At 45.6% G+C, this 22,139-nt stretch overlaps 2 protein-coding genes across 7 annotated transcripts in view; both read left to right on the top strand.

Moving 5' to 3' along the window:
- The first annotated feature begins 3,442 nt into the window (after positions 1 to 3,442).
- The window catches only part of dapk3 (death-associated protein kinase 3), a 51,137-nt gene continuing 32,440 nt past the window's right edge, over positions 3,443 to 22,139 (top strand). For 2 of the 6 annotated variants that reach the window (XM_059991665.1, XM_059991666.1), the window contains exon 1: positions 3,462 to 3,613. The gene's annotated coding sequence lies outside the window, so the exon portion shown is untranslated. Of the gene's footprint in view, positions 3,614 to 22,139 lie in introns of all 6 variants that reach the window. The other 4 variants (XM_059991670.1, XM_059991667.1, XM_059991669.1 and 1 more) reach the window with 4 other exon arrangements.
- Positions 11,967 to 15,609, top strand: LOC132405839 (uncharacterized). The gene is made up of 2 exons (XM_059990829.1): positions 11,967 to 12,191; positions 12,470 to 15,609. The coding sequence occupies exon 2, from the start codon at positions 12,637 to 12,639 to the stop codon at positions 14,905 to 14,907; it is 2,271 nt and encodes a 756-aa protein (XP_059846812.1). The 5' UTR covers positions 11,967 to 12,191; positions 12,470 to 12,636; the 3' UTR covers positions 14,908 to 15,609.

Genomic DNA, 22,139 nt, shown 5'->3' with positions numbered 1-22,139 from the left:
CCTGCACCTATTGTCTATGGTCTATGGTCAGAGATGCAACCCTCTACAACCAGTCTCTGGCTTTCCCACCAAGCCAATGTCTAATCCAGTATACTACCTCATCCTGAATGGTGAGCAACTGAACCTTCTTGACCAGCCTCCCACGCGAGACCTTGTCAAATGCCTTACTAACGTCCACATAGACAACCATTACTTTCCTTGTAGCTTCCTCGAAAAACTCTTTTAAATTGGTTAGACATGACTCACCACACATAAAGCCATACTGACAAACCTTAATCAATCTATGTCTATCCAAATACTTCTATATCTGGTCCCTTAGAATACCTTCCAATAACTTTCTCACAACTGATGGGAAACAGACTCACTGAACTATAATTTCCTGGTTTTCAGTTATTTTTAAAACAGCAGAACAACATTGGCTATCCTCCAATCCTCTGGTAACTCTAGTGTTGCTAAGGATGTTCTAAATATCTCTGCTGGGGCCCTGACAATTTCAATACTTGCCTCCTGTAGGGTCTGGGGGAACTCCTTGTCAGGCCATGGGTATTTATCCACCCTGATTTGCCACAGGGTAGCAAATATCTCCTCCTCTGTAATCTGCACAGGATCCATGAAGTTAATGCCGCTTTCCCTCACTTCTATAAACTCTGTATTCACCTCCCGACTAAATACAAAGAATGGTATTTACCATCTCCCTCATCTGTTTTGGCTCCATACATGGATTACCATTCTGGTCTTCCAGAGAAACAATTTTGTCCCTTGCTGTCCTTTTGCTCTTAACATAGCTGTGGAATCCTTTAGGACTTTCCTCCACCTTGTCTGCTAGAGCAACCTCATGCCTTCTTGATTTCCTTCTTAAGTGTTCTCTGGCATTTCTTGGACTCCATAAGCACCTCATTTTTTCCTACCTACCTTTACCTGCAATGCACCTCATTTTTGCCCTTAACCAGGACCTCAATATATTTTGAAAACCAAGGTCCCTATACTTGTTATCTTTACCTTTTATTCTGATAAGCTTTGAACTCTCAAAATTTAATTTGTGAAGGCCTCCCACTTTCCGAGCACACCTTTGCCAGAAAGCAGCCTGTTGCAATCCACACTTGCCAGTTCATTTCTGATCATAATATCAAAGTTGACCTTTCCATGGATCTCAATCCATGGACCAGACCTATCTTTTTGCATATTTACTTTGAAATTCATGGCATTGTGGTCACTACATGCAGTGTCCCCCTACACAAATTTCTGTCACCTGCCCTGTCTCGTTCCCTAATAGCAGATCCAGTGCTGTGCATTCTCTCATTGCTCTATCCCTTTCCTGATAATCTACCAATACCCACTTCCCTTCTCCTGGCACCTTCCATTGTAAAATGATACTTGTCAACCCAAGCATCGCACACACAATGCTGGGGGAACTCAGCAGGCCAGGCAGCATCTATGGAAAAGGGTACAGTCCACATTTCCAGCTGAGACCCTTCAGCAAGTCTGGAGAAAAAAACGATGAGGAGCAGAGTAACAGGTGGGGTAGGGGAGGGAGAAACACGAGGTGATAGGTGAAACTGGGAGGGGGAAGAGGGGTAAAGAAAAGATCTGGGAAGTTGATTGGTGAAGGAATACAGGGCTGGAGAAGGGGGAGTCTGATAGGAGATGACAGAAGGCCATGGAAGAAAGAAGGGGGGGGGAGGAGCACCAGAGGGAGGCGATGGGCGGGTAAGGAGATAAGGTGAGAGAAATGGGAATGGTGAAGTGGGGAAGTTCGAAATCGATGTTCATGTCATCCGGTTGGAGGTTACCTAGGCAGAATACAAGATGTTGTTCCTCCAACCTGAGTGTGGCCCCATCGCGACAGTAGAGGAGACATATCAGAATGGCTAGTGCAATTAAAATGGGAGATCTCGCTTCGTCTGGAGGATAGAGCATAGGTGCTCGGCAAAGTGTCTCCCAATCTCCGCCCGGTATCACCAGTATACAGGAGGCCACACCGAGAGTATCGGGCGTTGATGGTGGAGGAAGGGAAGCCCCTTCCTTTGAAGAAGGAGAACGTCTCCTTCGTTCTGGAATGAAAAGCCTCATCCTGAGAGCAGATGCGGCGGAGACGGAGAAATTGAGAGAACGGTGTGGCGTTTTTTACACGTAACAGGATGAGAAGAGGTATAGTCCAGGTATTTGTGAGAGTCCGTGGGTTGATAATAGAAATCAGTGGACAAGCTGTCTCCAGATAGTGACAGTGAGATCGAGAACGGGGAAGGAGGTGTCGGCCATGGACCAGTTTAATTTGAGGGCGGGGGAAGTTGGAGGCAATGTTGATTAAGTCAACGAGCTGGGCGTAGGTACAAAAAGCAGCACCAATGCGGTGGTCAATGTAGCGTCGGGGCTAGTGATACCAGTGTAGGCTCGGAACATAGACAGACAACGAGGCTTCCAAAGTTCGTTAATCCTAAACACAAGAGATTCTGCAGATGCTGGAAATCTGGATCAAATGCCCTTTTACAACTTTACCTGTCATTCTAGAATCCAGGCGAAGCATTAGCTTGCTTGTAAAATATTCTATTTTGGTGTAACGCATAATCAAGTTTATCGACCTCTTAAATCCGTGATAGAACCACTAAATTAGTTTTTAAAATTAAAAAGAAAAAACGAAAATGCAGAGTCACTGGAACAAAAAACGAGATGTTCCCACAGATTTGTTGGCATATAAAGTTTGCACCCTTTCACTCCCAGTCCACACCCTCTCTATATAAATGCAAACCAGCGACCGTGATGAAAATTCGAGGATTAAATGGAAAATGCTGGATACAGCTAGGTCGCTTTGAAAGGTCCTCAACCTAACGAGGAACCTACCACTAACCGGTCTGGTGATCCCAGCAGAGCTGTTTTACAGCCCATCGCTCCTCCCGGAGCTGTCCGCAAGTTATACCAGAGCGCATTCCCACAGTATCTTCGCTTTAATCCTCCTGTTACATCTCCTGCAAGTATCACCCTAACCCCTCGTCAGGACCGGACGTTGACTGCTCGTTTCCACGGATGCTGCCCGACCTCCAGCTTGTTGTACGTGTTGATCTGACCGCAGCATCTGCAGTGTACTTGGTGTTTATCATCCTAACCCCACTCGCACTCTTCCCCATCTTCGAACAAACCTCGCTGCAACAGCGGGCAGATTTGATCGATAATCTCAGGCCAGACATATTTCACCCGCGTAGCAACCGTGTGACATCATAGATGTCCAATCAGAAAGCAATTGTCCTCACTGCAGCCAATTACAAAGGAGGAAAGGTCGACCTTCCGTGAACCACTTACGTCAGTCTACTCAATGATTGACGTGAGATCGGTCGAATCAGAAACGTAGAAAGAAGCCGGTTGTACGTCCCGTTATTATATTATGCAGTTTATTTGATTGATGTATAGCGTAGTCTGTAATAAGGCCTATCGCATGCGAGGGTGGGAGGTGCGTCCGTGACGTGGGTTCCTCCCGGTTGTTCCGCCGGGTCTGGGATCCTGACAGCGGTGAGGCCCCTCATTCCGTCCCGGGAGAGACCCTGAACGGGTTCCTTTCTCAGCTGTGAGCAGGTGGATGGCCAGGCGGTAGGGAGGCTCCGGGTGGCCGTATCATTGTCCGGTAATGCAGGCGTTTTCTCCTTCAGGCGAACAATGAAAGTGGAGGCGCAGAGGATAGTGGAGAGCCGAAGGCGGCCAAGCGCTGCCTCACCCTCACCTCGCCATTGTCCCTTCCTATACCCTCTTCCTTACATCCTCATCACTCTCCCTGCTCCCTCCTCACCCACCCTCATTCTCTCTTCCCCCTCCCTCCCCACCCACCCTCATTCCCTCTTCCCCCTCCCTCAACATCCACCCTACCTCATTCCCTCATCATCATCCTTCCCTTTGCCCCTGTCTTGAGTCTTCCTATCCCTACTATCTGACTCTTCCTTTGCACTTCTGTCTGAACCTTCTCTCTTTAAGGTTGGAGATATGGATTCAAACCTGATCTTGGGTGCTATCTGTGTGGAGTTTGCAAGTTCCTCCTGTGAGTGGCATTCCCTCCAGGTGCAGGTTGGGAGATTTATGGGCTTCTATAAATTGCACCTACTATAGATGATGGGTCAATTCTGGGGGAATTGTAGAAATGTGGGGAAAACAAAACAATCGGATTGATGCAGGATGAGTGTGAGTTGTGGTTTGTGCAGACTTTGGGCTGAAGTGCCTGTAACTGCTTTGTTTCTCTGACTTTATGCTTTGGCAGAGGTGGATATGTAATAATGGAAGTGTTATTTAAATGTAATTAAGTACTTAGTCTTGTATTTCAAAATGCCATCCCCTCTGCAGAAATGGATTGGGGAAAATTTGGATTAGGGTGTTGAATTGAGCATTGGTTTAGGGGGAGAAGCTGGAGAGTGGCAGTGGGTGGTTGACTCTCTGGAGGCCTGTGACTGGTAGTTTATTTGTTTATTTAGAGGGGCAATGTGGAATTGATTCTTCCAGCCCTTCGAGCTGCACAACCATCAACTCCCAATTTAACCCTAGCCTAATTACGGGACAATTTACAATGACCAATTAATCTATGAGCCAGTATGTTCTTTGGACTCTGGGAAGAAACTGAAGGATCTGGAGAAAATTTCTGCATTTGAAGGGGAGGACGTATGGACCCCTTACAGATGATGTAGAATTTGAACTCTGAACTCTGCCATAAGGACTGACGCTGGGCCTGTTGTTTGTCATCTGTGGTCAGCTTTCTGGATGGTAATGTGGCAAACTCAATCAGGAGAATTGTGAATAGTGAGGAAGGCCATCATTGCCTGCAGCAGGTTCCTGAAATGGGATGAAAGGTGGCAGGTGGAATTTAATGCAGACAAGTGAGGTGTTGCATTTTAGAGGACAAACCAGGGTAGAACTTAGTACTGAATTTAGTAAAACAAAGGGATTTGGGAATACAGATCCATAATTCCTTGGAAGTGGCATCACTGATAGAGTTGTTATATTGGCCTTCATAATTGGAGTATTTAGTACAGGATTTGGGTGTTTACTTTGAAGTTGTACAGGACATTGGTGAGGCCAAATTGGAAGTATTGTGAGCAGTTCTGATCACCTACTTGCAGGAAAGATATCAATGAGATTGAATGAGTACAAAGAAAATTTAAAATGATGTTGCTGAGACTTGTGTTATAGGGAAAGGTTGTTTAGTTTAGGACTTTATTCCACCAGGCATGGGAGAATGAGCAGAAATTTGATAGAAAAATACAAAATTATAGCTGGCTGATGGTGTAGTGGCATCTGCACTGGACTTTGAGGTGAGTGGTCTCAGGTTCAAATCTGGCTGGTTCCTTGCAGGCTTTCCATCTGTACTGGGTTGAACATAGAGCTGGCAACTTGGCCTTGATTTTTAAAATAGACAACCCCAAATAGACAAAAACACTAAAGAAATGGCTAGACTACCGCTTGATGCACCTCAAGGAACAACAGCAACAATACAAAATTATGAGGAGTATAGATGGGGTAAATGCAAGCAGGCTTTTTCCATTGAGGTTTGGTGAGATGAGAACTAGAAATTATGGATTTAAGGGTTAAAGGCTTAAGGGGAACCTAAGGGAGAACTGAACTTGCGTTGGTGTAGGTGTGGAATGAGCTGCAGTGAAAGTGGTTGATGTGGGTTTGATTTCAACAGTTAAGAAAGGTTTGGGCAAGACCTTTAATGGAGGGGAGTAGAGGACTATGGTCCTTGTGGAGGTTGATGGGATGAGGCAGAAATGCAGTTTGGCATGGGCTAAAGGATCTGTTTCTGCACTGTAGTGCTGTATGATTCTATGACTATTGTTCAAAGAGTTTGATGAAGGGGAAAGAATTAATATTATTTCTGTAAAATAGACATATTTTGCGTGAGGTATTTGCAGATTTGAAAATGCATCCAGAGTCCAGATGTCCATTACTGGGCTAGTTTTGAAATGATGTATCTCTACTGAATATTCCCTTTATCAAGTTTTCAGGTGTACAAAAATAACCTGCATTTACCTCAGCTAAATTTATTTTAATGAAATATGGAAAATGTAACAATACTTTAACAAAACAATGTAAACAAGTTTTCTGGTGAAGCTGCAAGTGTTAAATAGTTAAAATTTGTAAATTTTAAGTCCCTTTGGGATGCTTTATCTCAGAGCTTGACAGATGATACCAGGGCAAATGACCAAAAGCATCAAAGAATTGCAAATATTAGTGTGGAAAGAATGTGGGAGGAATTCTAAGAATCTCTGGCCCATTAACTGAAGTCTAATAAATGGGGTTGTGTGAAAACCAAATGGGCAGTGTCCCTGGTTTGGGGATATTGGTGTTGAGGGCAGATGGCTCAGAGGGATTTGAAGTCAGTGATGAGAAAAGTACCTTGATGAACCAGCTTCGCTCTCCAAACATGGAGGACTGAAAGGGATGGAATGAATTAAGCAAAGGACTACAGAGTTTTGGATTGGATCATGGAAAATGAGATTGGATGGGGGAAATCTAATGTGATAAGGTTTTAGTAGCAAGGATTCTGAAATGAGGGCAAAGAGTAATGTTAGTATTTAATGGAGGTAGATTATTGTGATGGAGAGCATAGAGTTAAACTCTTCTCGGGATATAATGAGACAGTATGATTTCAGATGGTCTAATTCACCAAAATATTTTCCGGAGAGAGATGGCATTACATGTTATTGCGTGGGATCCATAGAAAATAGTTTTGGTCTCAGTATTCAGCGGGAGGCTTGTATTTCAATTCAGATGCAAATAGTTGTGAATACTGATTTGTCAGAGTTCCTAAAGCTTTCCTTTTCAACAAGAGACCAAAATAGTGGCATTTACTTAGTTCAACATCAAACAACTAAAGCCTACTGTTACCTACCTTTGACAGTAAGATGTACTTTTGTTTCTAGGATCAGGTTGTAGAATCAATAAGTCATTGGTTAGTAATGAAACGGGAGCTTATTCACCTATTATTTCTGTGCTGGTTTGTTTAAAAGCCATACAATCTAATCTACCTTGCAGCTTTTTGTCTGTAGCCCTCTATTGCCCTGAGTGCGCATCCAATATTGTCTAAATGTGATGTAGGTTTTTGCCTCTGCCACTTTTTAAAGGCAATGTGTTCCTGGCCCTATTACCCTCCATCAAGTGGTGTTAACAAACCTGCAACCTTACTTTGCTGCTGTTGCAAGCTCGGTGGATTTTGAGGAAGAGTGAACTGTTTCAAGAGTAAGAAGTACTTTCAATCCTTGGGTTTTCTAATGATAAGACATGTCCCCAAGTTTATTAAACCACATTCAATACTGTTTCACACAGCTGTTAAAGATCCTGTGCCACAGTTAAGTTTGAAAAAGTTCCACAAGTGTCCAGCTTGGGATTCTTTACTCAGTTATTTACCTTGCTGTAGTTTGTAAAATCTTACAGTATGTAAAATGACCATGGTGCATATAACTGTAGTCACAGCTTATAAAATGAGAAAATTCTCGTTAGCCGCTGTTGGTATAAACTTGTATATAACAGTAATGCAGCAAGGAGCTAGACTCGAGCGAAGGCTCCCGAGCTCTAATTCAAGTCGGGCCACTTCCATCTGTGCCGGGTTGAGCATTAAGCTAGCCACTCGGCATCGTTTAAAAAAAATAGGGTCAAGTCAGGGGACCAACCCTGACACCATGCGCCAGACGAGAATGGCTGACTGTCTGGTGCGACACACTTTTTAAAAAAAGCAAGGAGCTGTTCTGTGTATGAATTTGTTCTTTCCCAGAAATTCAACAATAAATTCTCATCTCCAAGTTCTGTGATCTGTGATGAAAGAATTTTTTTGCTAAGGACTGTTGGAAGATGAGGACTAAAAGTACTATTCAACTCCCTGGCTGTGGCTAAGCTTTGAGATGGAGATCTGTGCTTAGTCTTTGTTCCTCAGGGGTAATTTACCACCTACTCAGCCCTGCAGTGCTGCCTGGCCGAGATCAATTTACCTATCATAGATTAGGGTTTTTCTCTCATTGTTCAGCTGACCATTAATCCAGTGATCCTGTATACTTGTATACACTATTTCTGGGTCATCAGAAAGCAAATTAAGCGGAGAATTACCTGTCTCCGTATCATGTAGCATTCAAAACCTGTTAAGTATAATAAGATTGTGATCAGCACTATTTCAGATGTTAGAAACTGACATTGTTCATGTGCAGTTAAGTACACATTCAGCTTGAGATGTAAAGGATGGTGGCTTTAGTGCTTTCCTTTGGTTTGCTAATGGAATGTGGCATCGAGATTCTACTGTGAAATGCGTTTACTTCGAGCATTCTCTAAAAATGAGTTATTGGAAGGAAATTGATTCCAGAAGTAGTTGGAATGTTCTGTCAGAACCAATCTGAAAAGTGGTCGGAGTACAAGGGATCCATAAATAGCATATCCACAATACATTACATGTTTCACTGCATACCAGGATGGTGGTAAGCACAAATTTGGTTAATAGTGAGTGAGTAATAGTGGGAAATGACATGCTAACGCTTAATAAATCACTGTGTGGTTTATGGGAATTGGTTTCATTTGCTTTCAGAGTCTATGGAACAATGAGTTTAGCTACAGTCTTGAAATTATTTAATGACTCAGGAATTTAAATAACATGTTTATTACCTTCAAACACAAAGCAGGCAAAAGTGGATCTTGCAATTCTGCCTAATGTGTTCCACAAGTGTGGGGACATTGGGAGCCATTGGTTAATATAGGGAATGACTGAAATGTCTTTACTTGTAAATATGATTAAATTGTAGCTGCATAGAGGAAGTGTCTAATTGCTGTTCATTGAGCTGCCTTATTGATTGCTGGGAACAATCCTTTTGGATGAGGTCAATGAATTTTTGATTTATCATGTGTCAAGGGATGCTAACTGCAATGTGTAGGATTTGCTTGGAACATTCAAGTTCTGTCTGTAGAAGAGTACTCAGCTTTGACCAATCGTATCATCCACTGTGTGTGGATTATCCATTTGCTTTTTCTACACTCCAAGAAAATTAGTCAAGGAGTTGGTTACCCTTTTGAATACTATTTTGGCTTCTGCTTTGCTGCAATTAAATACTGGTTTCTTAACATTTTAATTTTCATTTTTGTGCAGAATTTTTGCATTGTAGAAATAACAGTAAAGTACTATAACCATCTCTGCTAGGTTCTACTCTAATACGCCAAAGGCTTAGAATCACATGTAACGTGGGAGCAGATTCAGGGATTGGTGAGTGAGACAGAAAATACTGACTATGAATAAACATATTAATAACTTGTTTACAAGCAGTAAAAGATTCTATCAAACATTTGTGTCCCCCTCCCCACCAAGTTACAAGTTACACAAGCAACGAGACTAAATATTGGACAAGCAGATAACTTTGCTCCAGGCATGCACACTTAGCTTACTTTCCCAGTGGTTCTGTGAAGTGTGCTAGGGACAAAGGAAAGAGAGTAAGCCTCCTGTACGTGTCATTCTTATACCTAGGATGTCTGAAACCAGACAGCAGAGCTGTAGCACACAAAGCAACCAATGGGAAAGAGCTGCTACCAGTTTCAAACAGGCTAACCAACGACTAACACAGTGGAAGCGGGTTTCAACTGTAAGATAAGCCATATCCTCATACGACGTCACGTTATCACAGGAAGTCTAAGATGGGTGCATTACTAAGCCACGCAAACTTAACGTTCAGACTTCTCAAAGTTTGGAGCAATAAGTTTTAAGGAACATCTCAAAGTATGAAAGAGTAGTAGAAGGGCAGAAATTTATAAACAAGATTTCAAACATGGGATGGTGGTCATTGAGTATGTTCATTTGATAGAGGGATTTAACTTAAAATTGGGATAAAGTCCAAAATTAGCATTCTGGAAATATCTAAAGGCTAGAAGACTGGAGCAGGTTGGGGAAAGTGAGGATAAAGACCATGAAGAAAATGGCAAACAATTAAGAATCTTAAATTGAACAAGATGGTCAGCCTGAGGTGAGATGGTGGATGAATCCAATTTGGTGCTTTTGGACTAATGGACTCTGAATTTTTTTTTAAAAAATCTGATTTATAAGCAATACAGTGAGAAAATGATCAAGATTAGAGGATACAAAATGAAAACCAGAGCTGGCACTGCCGATACAAACAATTGAAGTCGGGGAAGCAGCTGTACAGTGGAGTCGTATTAAGAGGAATTGCTTCCTGTGCTATCTCCTGGCAATTTGTTGGCAGTCAGCCTATAACATCTTGCATTTCTGAGCCTAAGAGTATCTGTTTATAAATAGTTGTCGCTGCCAAACCCACAGAGGCTGAGAATATATGGTTTCAATACCCAACTTGTGCAGTGAGATCCTATTGCAAGTTCAGTTCAGGTAGCTGGACTCTGGGCGAGGGTGCATTGGTATATAATGTGAATTTCAGTTTCTGCTGCAAAGGTACCAGACCATGTTGAGGTGGTCCACATAGGCACTCTTGATGATGATGTGAAGTGTATTGCTTAGAAAGTGACAGTAGTAAGATTTGAAAAGTTTGGTTCATTTGTCTGAGGAGTAAGGAATAAAGACCAAAGACAACAGTTTCAATTTTTTCTTCCCCACTTTGCTGTAAAACTAATGTTATCAGACTATTTGGAAATCTACAATGTTTTAGTTCCTGTGTTTCCTTCAGTTCACTGTCTGAGGCCTCTGTTGGTCAGGGTCGACCATGGATGTTGCATCCTAACTGATTAGATACGCAAGCAAATACAGTCTGGTATGGAGAACAAGTTGTTGCCCATGTAGCAAGCTCCCCTTCTCCATGAATCTGGTGAACCCAAAGGAAAGGCATAGATCGATAAAGCTCTTCCAATCACCTTGGTGCTCAGTACGATCCAGCATTGCACCCAGATCAGTTGTACACACATCGAATCTTCTCTGCCCCAACTTCTGTCCAAATGGCTCATTCCATTGGCCTCGATTCTGCAGCACACCAGTTTGGCTCATCCCCCGAACTCGCCTTTGCTCGCCCCTCACTGTTTGCGGCTATAATTTAATACAATTTACCTCAGGAAAGGTATTATTAGTGTTTTTGTACTTCCTGCCTTTTTAACTACCAGTGAGCTGTTGCACGCATTCAGTAGTGCCATCGTAACCGGATGTTAAAGGTGTTTTACTACATAGTTGAAAACTTTTTCTAATCTAGTGCTGGATTTCAGACAAGGATATTAACAATTGAGAGACAGTCAAGACAGGTTTTGGTAAAGTCGAACTTACGAAGCTCTTCCATGTGTATTAATGACCAAATAACAGCTTACATTTGTATAATATCTTTAGTGGAATAAAATATTTGAAAGTGTGGTCAGGCAATGTTTGCCCATGAATTGCAAGTTGCATTTGAACAGGCAGTAGAATAAGGGGTGGGTGTTTCTATAAAGGAATGGAGGTTGGGATGAAGTGCAGGAAAAAAATTGATTTCCAAAGTTAAGGGCCTTGGTGGCTGTAAAGATAGGCCATGTCAAAATAGGGATGCTTTTGAGCTGGAAGTGGGCATCAGAAACCAGTGTCCTTGCCTCTATCACTGTACCTCAGTTAAGGAATCCTCTGTAGCTGAGGCCCTCAAGTAGCTGTTTCTTTTCAGGGCTTTTGTCTTCATTCCCGGAACCATAGTTGGATTCCTCATGCTTCATTTTTAGTCAGCAGGCCACACTCTTCCTTTCCTCCCTTTGGAAATTCTGATGGATCTTTGGCTCTGCAATACCCTTATCTATTTCCATCATCCTCTGTGCTTATTCCCACAACATTTCTGTGCAAGCACAGGGGAAGTAGCACATTCTCCTTTTAACTTCCCTCTTCCAATGTTGAGTCTCAAAGACACATTCCAGGCGAATCAGTACTTTCTTAATTTTTTTCCAATTTGATATTGTATTAGTTTGTGCCATTGTCTCATTTACGCTGGAGATGGTAAGTGCAGATTGAGTAACTACTGTGCTGTCTTTACGACAGTTATTTAGTTTATAATATTTTCGCTTAGTAATTCATTCAATAGTATTTTCTAGTTAGAATTATAAGTGTTTAAAGTGTATTCATTGCATGTAAAATATATCGGCATGCGATGACGTCACATCCGGTTTCGCCGCGTCTTGTGGGAAAACACCGGTTTGAAATTAGCGCGAGGGTGGGGGCTTTCCACGAGGCTCACCTGAGCACAAGCAGTTTTGCAGGCATGAGAAATCACAGTGAGAGCAACGCTGTAAGTTAATAGATAATCGATATATTGAACTAAGATATTAATGCTGATCCTGTTAGAGGTAACGACGGTAGATAATGTTTATGCTTTCGTTAGTTAAAGAGTCGCGGATAGTTTGCATGGAAGTGTATTTAAAGTAGTCAATGGAGCAGGTAACCTCTCCCTGTATACTGCACCTTAGTGTAATGTAGTTATAGTCACCTTTGCAAGTATTTACACTTGAAATGTGATATTAAGGAAGGAACAAATACTGTATCAATCTTGTATTGTTTTATCAACAGTTTTCACCATATGTTAATGTGAAGAGTGAACAGTAAATGGTTAATCTTACTGCGATCTGGTTCTTATTAACTGTGGTTTATCCGGATGTTAAATTCGGCGTTTCGTTACACCCGAAGGAGAACGTTACAGTGAAAAAGCGGCATTATCAGGTGTTTCAAGTGCTGCAATGTCAGCTCAATCCAGCATCAAGTCGACGCCGCCCAGCGACAAGGGCAGTAAACCGACATCAAGTAAGCCCACCCAGGCGTTATCAGGTGTTCCAAGTGCTGCAATGTCAGCTCGATCCGGGATCAAGTCGATGGCGCCCAGCGACAAGGGCAGTAGAACGACATCAAGTAAGTCCGCACAGGCAAGAGCCAAGGCAGAAGCCGCCAAGGTGCGACTGCATTACGCCAAACAAGAAGCAGTTTTGAAAATTAAACTGGCTGCCAGAGAAGCCGAAAGGGCCGCCAGAAAGGCAGAAGCCGCCAAGGTGCTACTGCGTTACGCCAGACAAGAAGCAGTTTGGAAAATGAAACTGACCACCAGAGAAGCCGAAATCCAGAGAGAAGAGGCTGCCAGACAAAGAGAAGAGGCCGCCAGAGAAGCCGAAACCCAGTTGGAAATGACAAAAATATCGACAGAGTTGCATGTGCTGCAGCTAGAAGGAGAAAGAGAAGCTGCCAGGGTGGAAGCAAAGTACATAGAACAAGCTGAAGGGTCGCGTGATCTGACCGAAGTAAGATCTACTTTAGAAAGGACCAGACTGGAACGCACGAGCGACTATGTACAATATCAAGCAGACAGGCAGGCTCGTCTCCCCTCTCCATACCTATTCGATAACTTCCCCAGCTACGAGGAACCTCAGAGAGTCACGATTGCATCACATCCATACGAGGAAGGAAATTTACCCTCACGGCTCCGTGACGAAGTCAAGAATGAAAGAACCGACAACGCTCCTTCACCCCCACAACAGGACGGCGGGGAGGGAGAGGCTCACTCTAGGTCAATAGCTGTCAGCACGAACTGTACAGAAGTTTGCGGTCAAGCTCAGTCGAGTCGTTCTTGTTCCAAGATCTGCCTCACTAAGGTGTACCCTAAAGGAGCCAAAGACAAGGCCATCAAAGCCTATGTGATTCTGGACGATCAGAGCAATCGTTCACTAGTCAGTCCAGAGTTCTTTAAATTGTTCAACATTGAGAGTGAGCGGTTCCCATACTACCTCAAAACTTGCTCAGGCAACATGAAAACCCAAGGGAGGAAGGCAGAAGGCATCCAGATCGAGTCCCTGGATGGTAAAGTCGTCATCTGTCTCCCTCCGCTCTTAGAGTGCAATGAAATCATGAATAACCGCGCTGGGATCCCGACACCAAGTGCGGTGCTACACCAGCCGCATCTCCACCACATCGCCAAACACATCCCAGAACTGGATCCGAAAGCGGAAATACTCCTGCTATTAGGAAGAGATGTTATCCAGGTACACAAGGTTAGGCAGCAGATCAATGGACCACTCAACGCCCCCTTCGCGCAACGTCTGGATCTGGGCTGGGTGGTGATAGGAGAAGTGTGTCTCGGTGACGTACACAAACCGATGGTTAACACACTCAAGACCAATGTGCTAGAGAGTGGCCGCCATTCAATCTTTCGACCCTGCCCGAGTGTCCCGTGCATCAAGGAAGCACAACAAGGCGTTAACAAGCGCGAGGCAAGCGACGAGTCGCTGGGCCAGTCAGTCTTCGCTCTGACGAAGTATGACAACAAACTTGCACAATCAGCTCAAGATACCATTTCTTTAAAAACCAAAGACACCAAGGTCTTCAGAGATGAAGCAAATAATGGAGTTGCCCCATTGCCAATCAGAGAACCATGCCAGCGCTCACCAGATAACAAAGAGCAGGCAGTCAAACGGTTCACGTCCTTACGGAAAACCTGGAAAAGGAAACCTGAGATACAGCAACGCACCCGATTGGCCCACGAGGTACTGTGCACCCTAATGGCAGAGGTCACAGCCATTATAAACGCACAATCATTCCTACCTGTGTCTTCCGACCCAGAAAACCCCTTTATACTTTCGCCATCAACGCTCCTTACGCAGAAGGCAGGAGCACCTCCTCCACCAGGAGACTTCTCAGACAAGGATTTGTACACAAAGCAATGGAGACAAGTCCAGGCTCTGGCAAATCAGTTCTGGCCTCGCTGGAGACAAAAATATCTACCTTTGTTGCAACAGAGACGAAAGTGGACAGAACCCCGCAGGAATCTTCAAGTTGGAGACTTAGTCCTGCTCAGGGACAAGCAAGCCACCCGCAACAGCTGGCCAACGGCCAGAATCACTGCTACATTCCCTATCGAGGATGGACATGTCAGGAAGATCGAATTGAAGACTACCGACCAAGGCGATGTGAAAATTTACCAAAGGCCAGTTACAGAAGTTATTCTACTTCTACCCAATGACTGATTAAGAGACTAAGTTTTGTACTCTGCTCATTGTGACCTTACGAAGGTCAAGCGGGGAGTGTGCTGTCTTTACGACAGTTATTTAGTTTATAATATTTTCGCTTAGTAATTCATTCAATAGTATTTTCTAGTTAGAATTATAAGTGTTTAAAGTGTATTCATTGCATGTAAAATATATCGGCATGCGATGACGTCACATCCGGTTTCGCCGCGTCTTGTGGGAAAACACCGGTTTGAAATTAGCGCGAGGGTGGGGGCTTTCCACGAGGCTCACCTGAGCACAAGCAGTTTTGCAGGCATGAGAAATCACAGTGAGAGCAACGCTGTAAGTTAATAGATAATCGATATATTGAACTAAGATATTAATGCTGATCCTGTTAGAGGTAACGACGGTAGATAATGTTTATGCTTTCGTTAGTTAAAGAGTCGCGGATAGTTTGCATGGAAGTGTATTTAAAGTAGTCAATGGAGCAGGTAACCTCTCCCTGTATACTGCACCTTAGTGTAATGTAGTTATAGTCACCTTTGCAAGTATTTACACTTGAAATGTGATATTAAGGAAGGAACAAATACTGTATCAATCTTGTATTGTTTTATCAACAGTTTTCACCATATGTTAATGTGAAGAGTGAACAGTAAATGGTTAATCTTACTGCGATCTGGTTCTTATTAACTGTGGTTTATCCGGACGTTAAATTCGGCGTTTCGTTACACCCGAAGGAGAACGTTACAACTACTTTGTAAAGTCTTCTATTCTGTGAGCAATTGTGCCCTGAGCTCCAAGTTGTCTGTCATTTTAATGTACTGACCCATTCTCAGAGGTTCATCATTAGATGAGCTTCTCTTCTTGGTGTCAGTTGCACACAGCAGAACACCAAATTCAGATTGTAACTATTCCCATTTTTTATGAATAGCTATTGAAGTTAATGATTTTGTATGTTTTACTTCACTAGCCAGTCCTTCATGCATTCCATCCTAAAACCTAAGAGAACATTTCAGTATCCAAAATATTAACCTTGTACTCAAAAGTTACCTGACCTGTTTCCAATCATTTCCTTTGGACTTTTGGTATCTATAGGGTTTTATTTTGTTTGTTTGTTTTGGAGTTGTCATGGCCCCGAGGGATCTGAATCAGAGCACCACACCTTGGTAAGGATGGGTTAACCCCAGATAAGCCAGAATATTATGTTTTGAGGACAGCTTACACAGTAGTAACCTTTCATTTGACATTTTGTAGCCTTCTCAACTTTAATCATCAGTTTAAATCAACTTTTGAGTACGTTTGGTAATACTGCTATTTTTCACATGTTTTGACTGAATCTTATTTGTTTCTTAATTTCTAATTACCACATTCTTTCACTATCTTCTCATTTGGCAATTGATCATACCTTCCACCTTGCAAGACTTCTTCCTGCTTTAATTTTCTTTGGCCCTTTTCCTAACTCAACCTGTTCTATTTGTAACTTTTTCAACTTCAAATAAAATGTCATTGATTGGAAATATTTCTTGCTCTGTCCCCAAGTATTATGAAAAACAAGACTGCAGATGCTGAAAATCTGAAATGAAATATGGTGAAAGGTTAACTGTTGTCTTTCTACAGATGCTGCATCATCTGTTTGAATATTTCTGTAACTGTTAGCCAAATTCTGTTTCAATTAAATTTGAATCCGCTCTTTCTGAATTTCAATATAAATCACATCTTAACCTTGAAGTTTTTAGGAGTTTCTAAATTGAAAGTAAAAATTATTTTGCTAATGAGCAGAGAATTCAGGAGGCAAGTACTGCTTTAGGCTGATGAGCTAGCAGCTTTTAAAACCAAAAAAGCTCCTTGGTTGATCTTTATCAAATCAGGATCAGGAGAGGTGAAAGTGAAGTGGATAAATGATGTTAAGATACAGATCACTAGTGGAGCTTGGGAAAATAAATTCCAAAGTTGCTTGTGTTCCAACACTCTCATTTTGACACTACTTTGAAGAAAAAATGTGCATGTGTAGCGGTGTGCTACACGCAGCGCTAAAATTACGACACTGAGTCGGTAACTGCAGTCGAAGGAAAAACTTTATTCGAAATCCTCAACCTTACTTTTAAGCCTCCCTCAACCTGCCCCCCGTGGCGCAGAGGCTCCAAAGCTCTGTGCTCGCAAACCCCCGTAAGCTATCTAATTGTGAGCCGGTTTGGATGTGCCAGGAAATGGGTCGCCACATAACCCCCCCCCCCAGAACCGGCGATACACCCCCCAATGTCCACAGTCTGGGCCAGAACCTGCTTGGGAGGTCGGCCTCTGCGCCGAGGTGCCGGAAACTCTGCCGGTTGCGCCAGGTCCACATGGGCTGGTTTGAGGCGGTCCACCGTGAAAACCTCCTCTTTCCCCCCAACGTCCAGCATGAACGTGGACCCGTTGTTCCGGAGCACCATAAACGGCCCCTCGTATGGCCGCTGCAGCGGTGGCCGATGCCCGCCCCTTCGTACAAACACAAACTTACAGTTCTGTAGGTCTTTGGGTACGCAGGTCGGGTGCCGCCCGTGCTGTGAAGTGGGTATGGGGGCCAGGTTACTGAGCTTCTCGCGTAGTCTGCCCAGGACTGCTGCGGGATCTACCTCTTGCCCCCGTGGGGCTGGTAGGAACTCCCTGGGGACGACCAGGGGCGCGCCGTATACCAACTCGGCCGACGAGGCGTGCAGATCGACTTTGGGCGCTGTGCAGATGCCGAGTAGGACCCAGGGAAGCTCGTCCGCCCAGTTGGCTCCTCGCAGGCGGGCCATGAGGGCCGACTTCAGGTGACGGTGGAAACGCTCCACTAGCCCGTTCGACTGTGGGTGGTAGGCAGTGGTGTGGTGCAGCTGAGTCCCCAAAAGGCTGGCCATAGCTGACCACAGGCTGGAGGTGAACTGGGCGCCTCTGTCGGAGGTAATGTGGGCCGGTACACCAAAGAGAGATATCCAGGTGGCGATTAGGGCTCGGGCGCAAGATTCGGAGGTGGTGTCGGTGAGCGGGACCGCCTCTGGCCATCTTGTGAACCGGTCCACGACAGTCAGGGGCCCACGATATCCACATGAATGTGGTCGAAACGCCGGTGGGCGGGATGGAACTGCTGCGGTGGGGCTCTGGTGTGCCGCTGCACCTTGGCCGTCTGGCAGTGCATGCATGTTTTGGCCCATTCACTGACCTGTTTGCGGAGTCCGTGCCAAACGAACCTGCTGGAAACCATCCGGACAGTTGTCCGGATGGAGGGATGCGCCAAGTTATGAATGGAGTCGAAAACACGGCGCCGCCAGGCTGTCGGGACGACGGGACGGGGCTGGCCGGTGGCGACGTCACAGAGTAGGGTCCTGTCACCTGGGCCCACGGGGAGGTCCTGGAGCTGCAAACCGGAGACTGCGGTTCTGTAACTCGGAATCTCCTCATCCGCCTGCTGCGCCTCTGCCAGTGCCTCAAAGTCTACCCCTTGGGAAAGGGCATGAACGGTAGGGTGAGAGAGCGCATCCGCCACGACATTGTCCTTACCCGAGATGTGCCGGACATCCGTCGTGTATTCAGAGATGTAGGACAGGTGGCGTTGCTGGCGGGACAACCAGGGGTCGGACGCTTTCGTAAACGCAAAGGTAGGCGGTTTGTGGTCCATGAACGCGGTGAAGGGCCGACCTTCTAGGAAGTACCTGAAATGCCGGATTGCCAGGTAGAGCACCAACAGTTCCTGGTCGAAAGCACTATACTTGAGCTCGGGTGGCCGCAGGTGTTTGCTGAAAAACGCATGGGGTTGCCAGCGACCTGCGATGAGTTGCTCCAGCACCCCACCGACTGCCGTGTTAGATGCGTCCACTGTGAGGGCGGTAGGAGCGTCCATTCTGGGATATACTAGCATTGCAACGTTCGCCAAAGCTTCCTTCGTTTGAACGAAAGCGGCGGCGGACTCCTCGTCCCAGGTAATGTCCTTGCTCGGACCCGACATCAGGACGAACGGGGGTGCATGATCCGGGCAGCTGAAGGGAGGAAGCGGCGGTAGAAATTGACCATACCTACGAATTCCTGAAGGCCTTTGATCGTGGTGGGTCAGGGAAAGTGGCGGACCGCATCTACCTTAGCGAGTAGAGGGGTTGCCCCGTCTTTAGTAATCCTGTGGCCCAGGAAGTCAATGGTATCGAGTCCGAACTGGCATTTGGCGGGGTTGATTGTAAGACCGTACTCACTCAGTCGGTCGCAGAGTTGACGGAGGTGGGACAGATGCTCCTGCTGGCTATGAGGATGTCATCCAAATAGATGAACGCGAAGTCCAGGTCCCGTCCCACCGCGTCCATTAACCGCTGGTACGTCTGTGCGGCATTTTTCAGGCCGAACGGCATGCGGAGGAACTCGAAAAGACCAATCGGGGTGAGGAGAGTCGTTTTGGGGACGTCATCAGGATGCATCGGGATTTGATGGTACCCTCGGACGAGGTCTACCTTGGAGAAGATCCGTGCGCCGTGCAGGTTTGCTGCAAAGTCCTGAATGTGCGGCACAGGGTAGCGGTCCGGTGTGGTAGCCTTGTTCAGCCTGCGGTAGTTGCCGCACGGTCTCCAGCCTCCCGTCGCTTTGGGCACCATGTGCAGGGGGGAGACCCATGGGCTGTCGGACCGCCGGATGATCCCCAATTCCTCCATCCTCTGGAATTCCTCCTTCGCCAGTCGGAGCTTGTCCGGGGGAAGCCGCCGAGCGTGGGTGTGGAGGGGTGGTCCCTGGGTCGGGATGTGGTGCTGTACGCCGTGCCTGGGCATGGCCGCTGTGAACTGCGGTGCCAGAACCGATGGGAAATCCGCCAGGACCCTGGTGAAGTCGTTGTCGGACAGTGTGATGGAGCCGAGGTGAGGGGCTGGCAACTGGGCTGCACCCAGGGAGAACGTCTGAAAGGTCTCGGCGTGTACCAGTCTCTTCCTGGGGCAGGTCGACCAGTAGGCTGTGAGCTCGCAAAAAATCCGCACCCAGAAGCGGTTGGGCTACGGCGGCCAGTGTGAAGTCCCACATGAACTGGCTGGAGCCGAACTGTAGCTGCACCTGACGGGTGCCATAGGTCCTTACTGTGCTGCCATTCACGGCCCTCAGGGGGGGACCCGGTGCCCTGCTGCGGGTGTCGTAACTCATCGGAGGTAAAACGCTGATCTCAGCCCCAGTATCGACCAAAAACCGGCGTCCCGACCTTCTATCCCACACATACAGGAGGCTATCCCGATGGCCAGCCGCCGTAGCCATTAGCAGCGGCTGGCCCTGGCGTTTCCCGGGAACTTGCAGGGCGGGCGACAACGGCGGGCTTCTGCGCCCCACCGCTGGTGGTAGAAGCACCAGTGTTCATTGGGCCGGGGGTTGGCGGGCTCTGCGGCCGGGCCTGGACTGGTTTGCTGCCGGGAGCATGGCTGGGAGATCTGTGCGATGGACGCCCCGCTCACCTTTTTGGCGTTCCACAGCAAGTCCGCCCGGGCTGCCACCTTCCGGGGGTCACTGAAATCCGCGTCGGACAGCAGCAGGCGTATGTCCTCAGGCAGCTGCTCCAGGAATGCCTGCTCAAACATGAGGCAGGGTGTGTGTCCGTCGGCGAGAGACAACATCTCATTCATTAAAGCCGATGGAGGTCTGTCGCCCAAGCCATCCAGGTGCAGTAAACGGGCACCCCGCCTGCGCCGTGAGAGTCCGAAAGTCCCGAGGAGCAGGGCTTTGAATTCCGTGTACTTGCCGTCTGCCGGGGGCGACTGTACGAACTCCGCGACCTGGGCCGCTGTGTCCTGGTTGAGGGAGCTCACCACGTAGTAGTAGCGGGTGACTTCTGAGGTGATCCGGCAAACGTGGAATTGGGCTTCGGCTTGCTGGAACCATAGGTTCGGTCGCTGTGTCCAGAAACCCGGCAGTTTCAACGAAACCGCATGAACAGAGGCGGCGTCGGTCATTTCTGGTCCAAAAATCATTTGGACCGTCGGGGTCACCAATTGTAGCGGTGTGCTACACGCAGCGCTAAAATTACGACAAGGAGTTGGTAACTGCAGTCGAAGGAAAAACTTTATTCCAAATCCTCAGCCTTACTTTTAAGCCTCCCTCAACCTGCCCCCCGTGGCGCAGAGGCTCCAAAGCTCTGTGCTCGCAAACCCCCGTAGGCTATCTAATTGTGAGCCGGTTCGGATGTGCCAGGAAATGGGTCGCCACACATGATTCGAATTGTTCCCTCTCTACTGTTGTTTTTCATAGTCTCTGGCTGTATTGTGCACTTGAATGCAGCTCACTGGCCTTGCACCAAGCTTAAAGAGTATATTAATTTCAGTTTCTTTAAAAGAAAACACAACTAGATTTGGCTTCATCTGACTTGCCCATATTTTTAATACAGTGCAAGACCTTCCGTATGCCATTTATAAAACTCGCTTTTCTGAAATTGTAGTATCTTCCAAAGTAATTAATAGCAATTCACATTTTGCTTATTTCGAGAGTAATTTTAAATACAATGCAATTTATTATTTTTTCGGAAGAAGGCTAGGTAGAGAATTGAAGAACCGTTTGAAATGGATATATGCTGGAGAATGTCTGTGCTAGTTCAAAAGCTACTATGACACATGGCCAATATTGGTAATTGTGGCTCTAGTGAATACTGTGTAAGAAGATCAGTACAGGTGTTCCCCCCCCCCCCCCGCTTCTTTACAAAGGTAGAATGTTCCTATGAAACATTTCTTAAGCCGAAATGGCTTAAAGCAAAGAACCATTAATTTATATGGGAAAAAATTTTGTAAAAGCAAAAATCCTCTTTATAATGCCAAAGCAGGTTACTAATGTAGGTCTTTTGTAAAAGCAAAGTGGCGTAAAATGAATGTTCATAAAGCGTGGTACTCCTGTACAAACCCAAATGGTTTCTGATTACAAACACATGACATGGTAATGTAGCAGTTAGTATAATCCTTTACAACGATATCTGTAAGATTGTGACTCAATTCCTGCCATGCATGTAAGGAGTTTGTTTGCTCTCCCTGTGACCATGTGAGTTTCCTTTGGGTGCTTCAGTTTCCTCCCATATTCCAAAAATATACAGTTAAGGTTATTGATTTGTGGGGCATGCTACGTTGGTACTTGCAGGCTGCCTAGCACGATCATCACTGATTTGATGCAAATTATGCATCTCACTGTATATTTCAATGTACCTGTGACAAATAAAGCTAATCTAAACTTTCAGGTTTTTAATCTTTAAATACAAAAGGTGATGAAGACAGGTTTGCAAACATTCTCCA

Source organism: Hypanus sabinus, chromosome 16 (genome assembly GCF_030144855.1).
Source record: "Hypanus sabinus isolate sHypSab1 chromosome 16, sHypSab1.hap1, whole genome shotgun sequence".
In the NCBI taxonomy this organism is placed as follows: Eukaryota; Metazoa; Chordata; class Chondrichthyes; order Myliobatiformes; family Dasyatidae; genus Hypanus; species Hypanus sabinus.
Note: the sequence above shows the minus strand (reverse complement) of the source record. Positions and strands in the feature narration are given on the sequence as shown.

Excerpts from the sequence above, each read along its gene's own strand:
- LOC132405839 (XM_059990829.1), top strand. The coding sequence starts at position 12,637 with ATGTCAGCTCAATCCAGCATCAAGTCGACGCCGCCCAGCGACAAGGGC.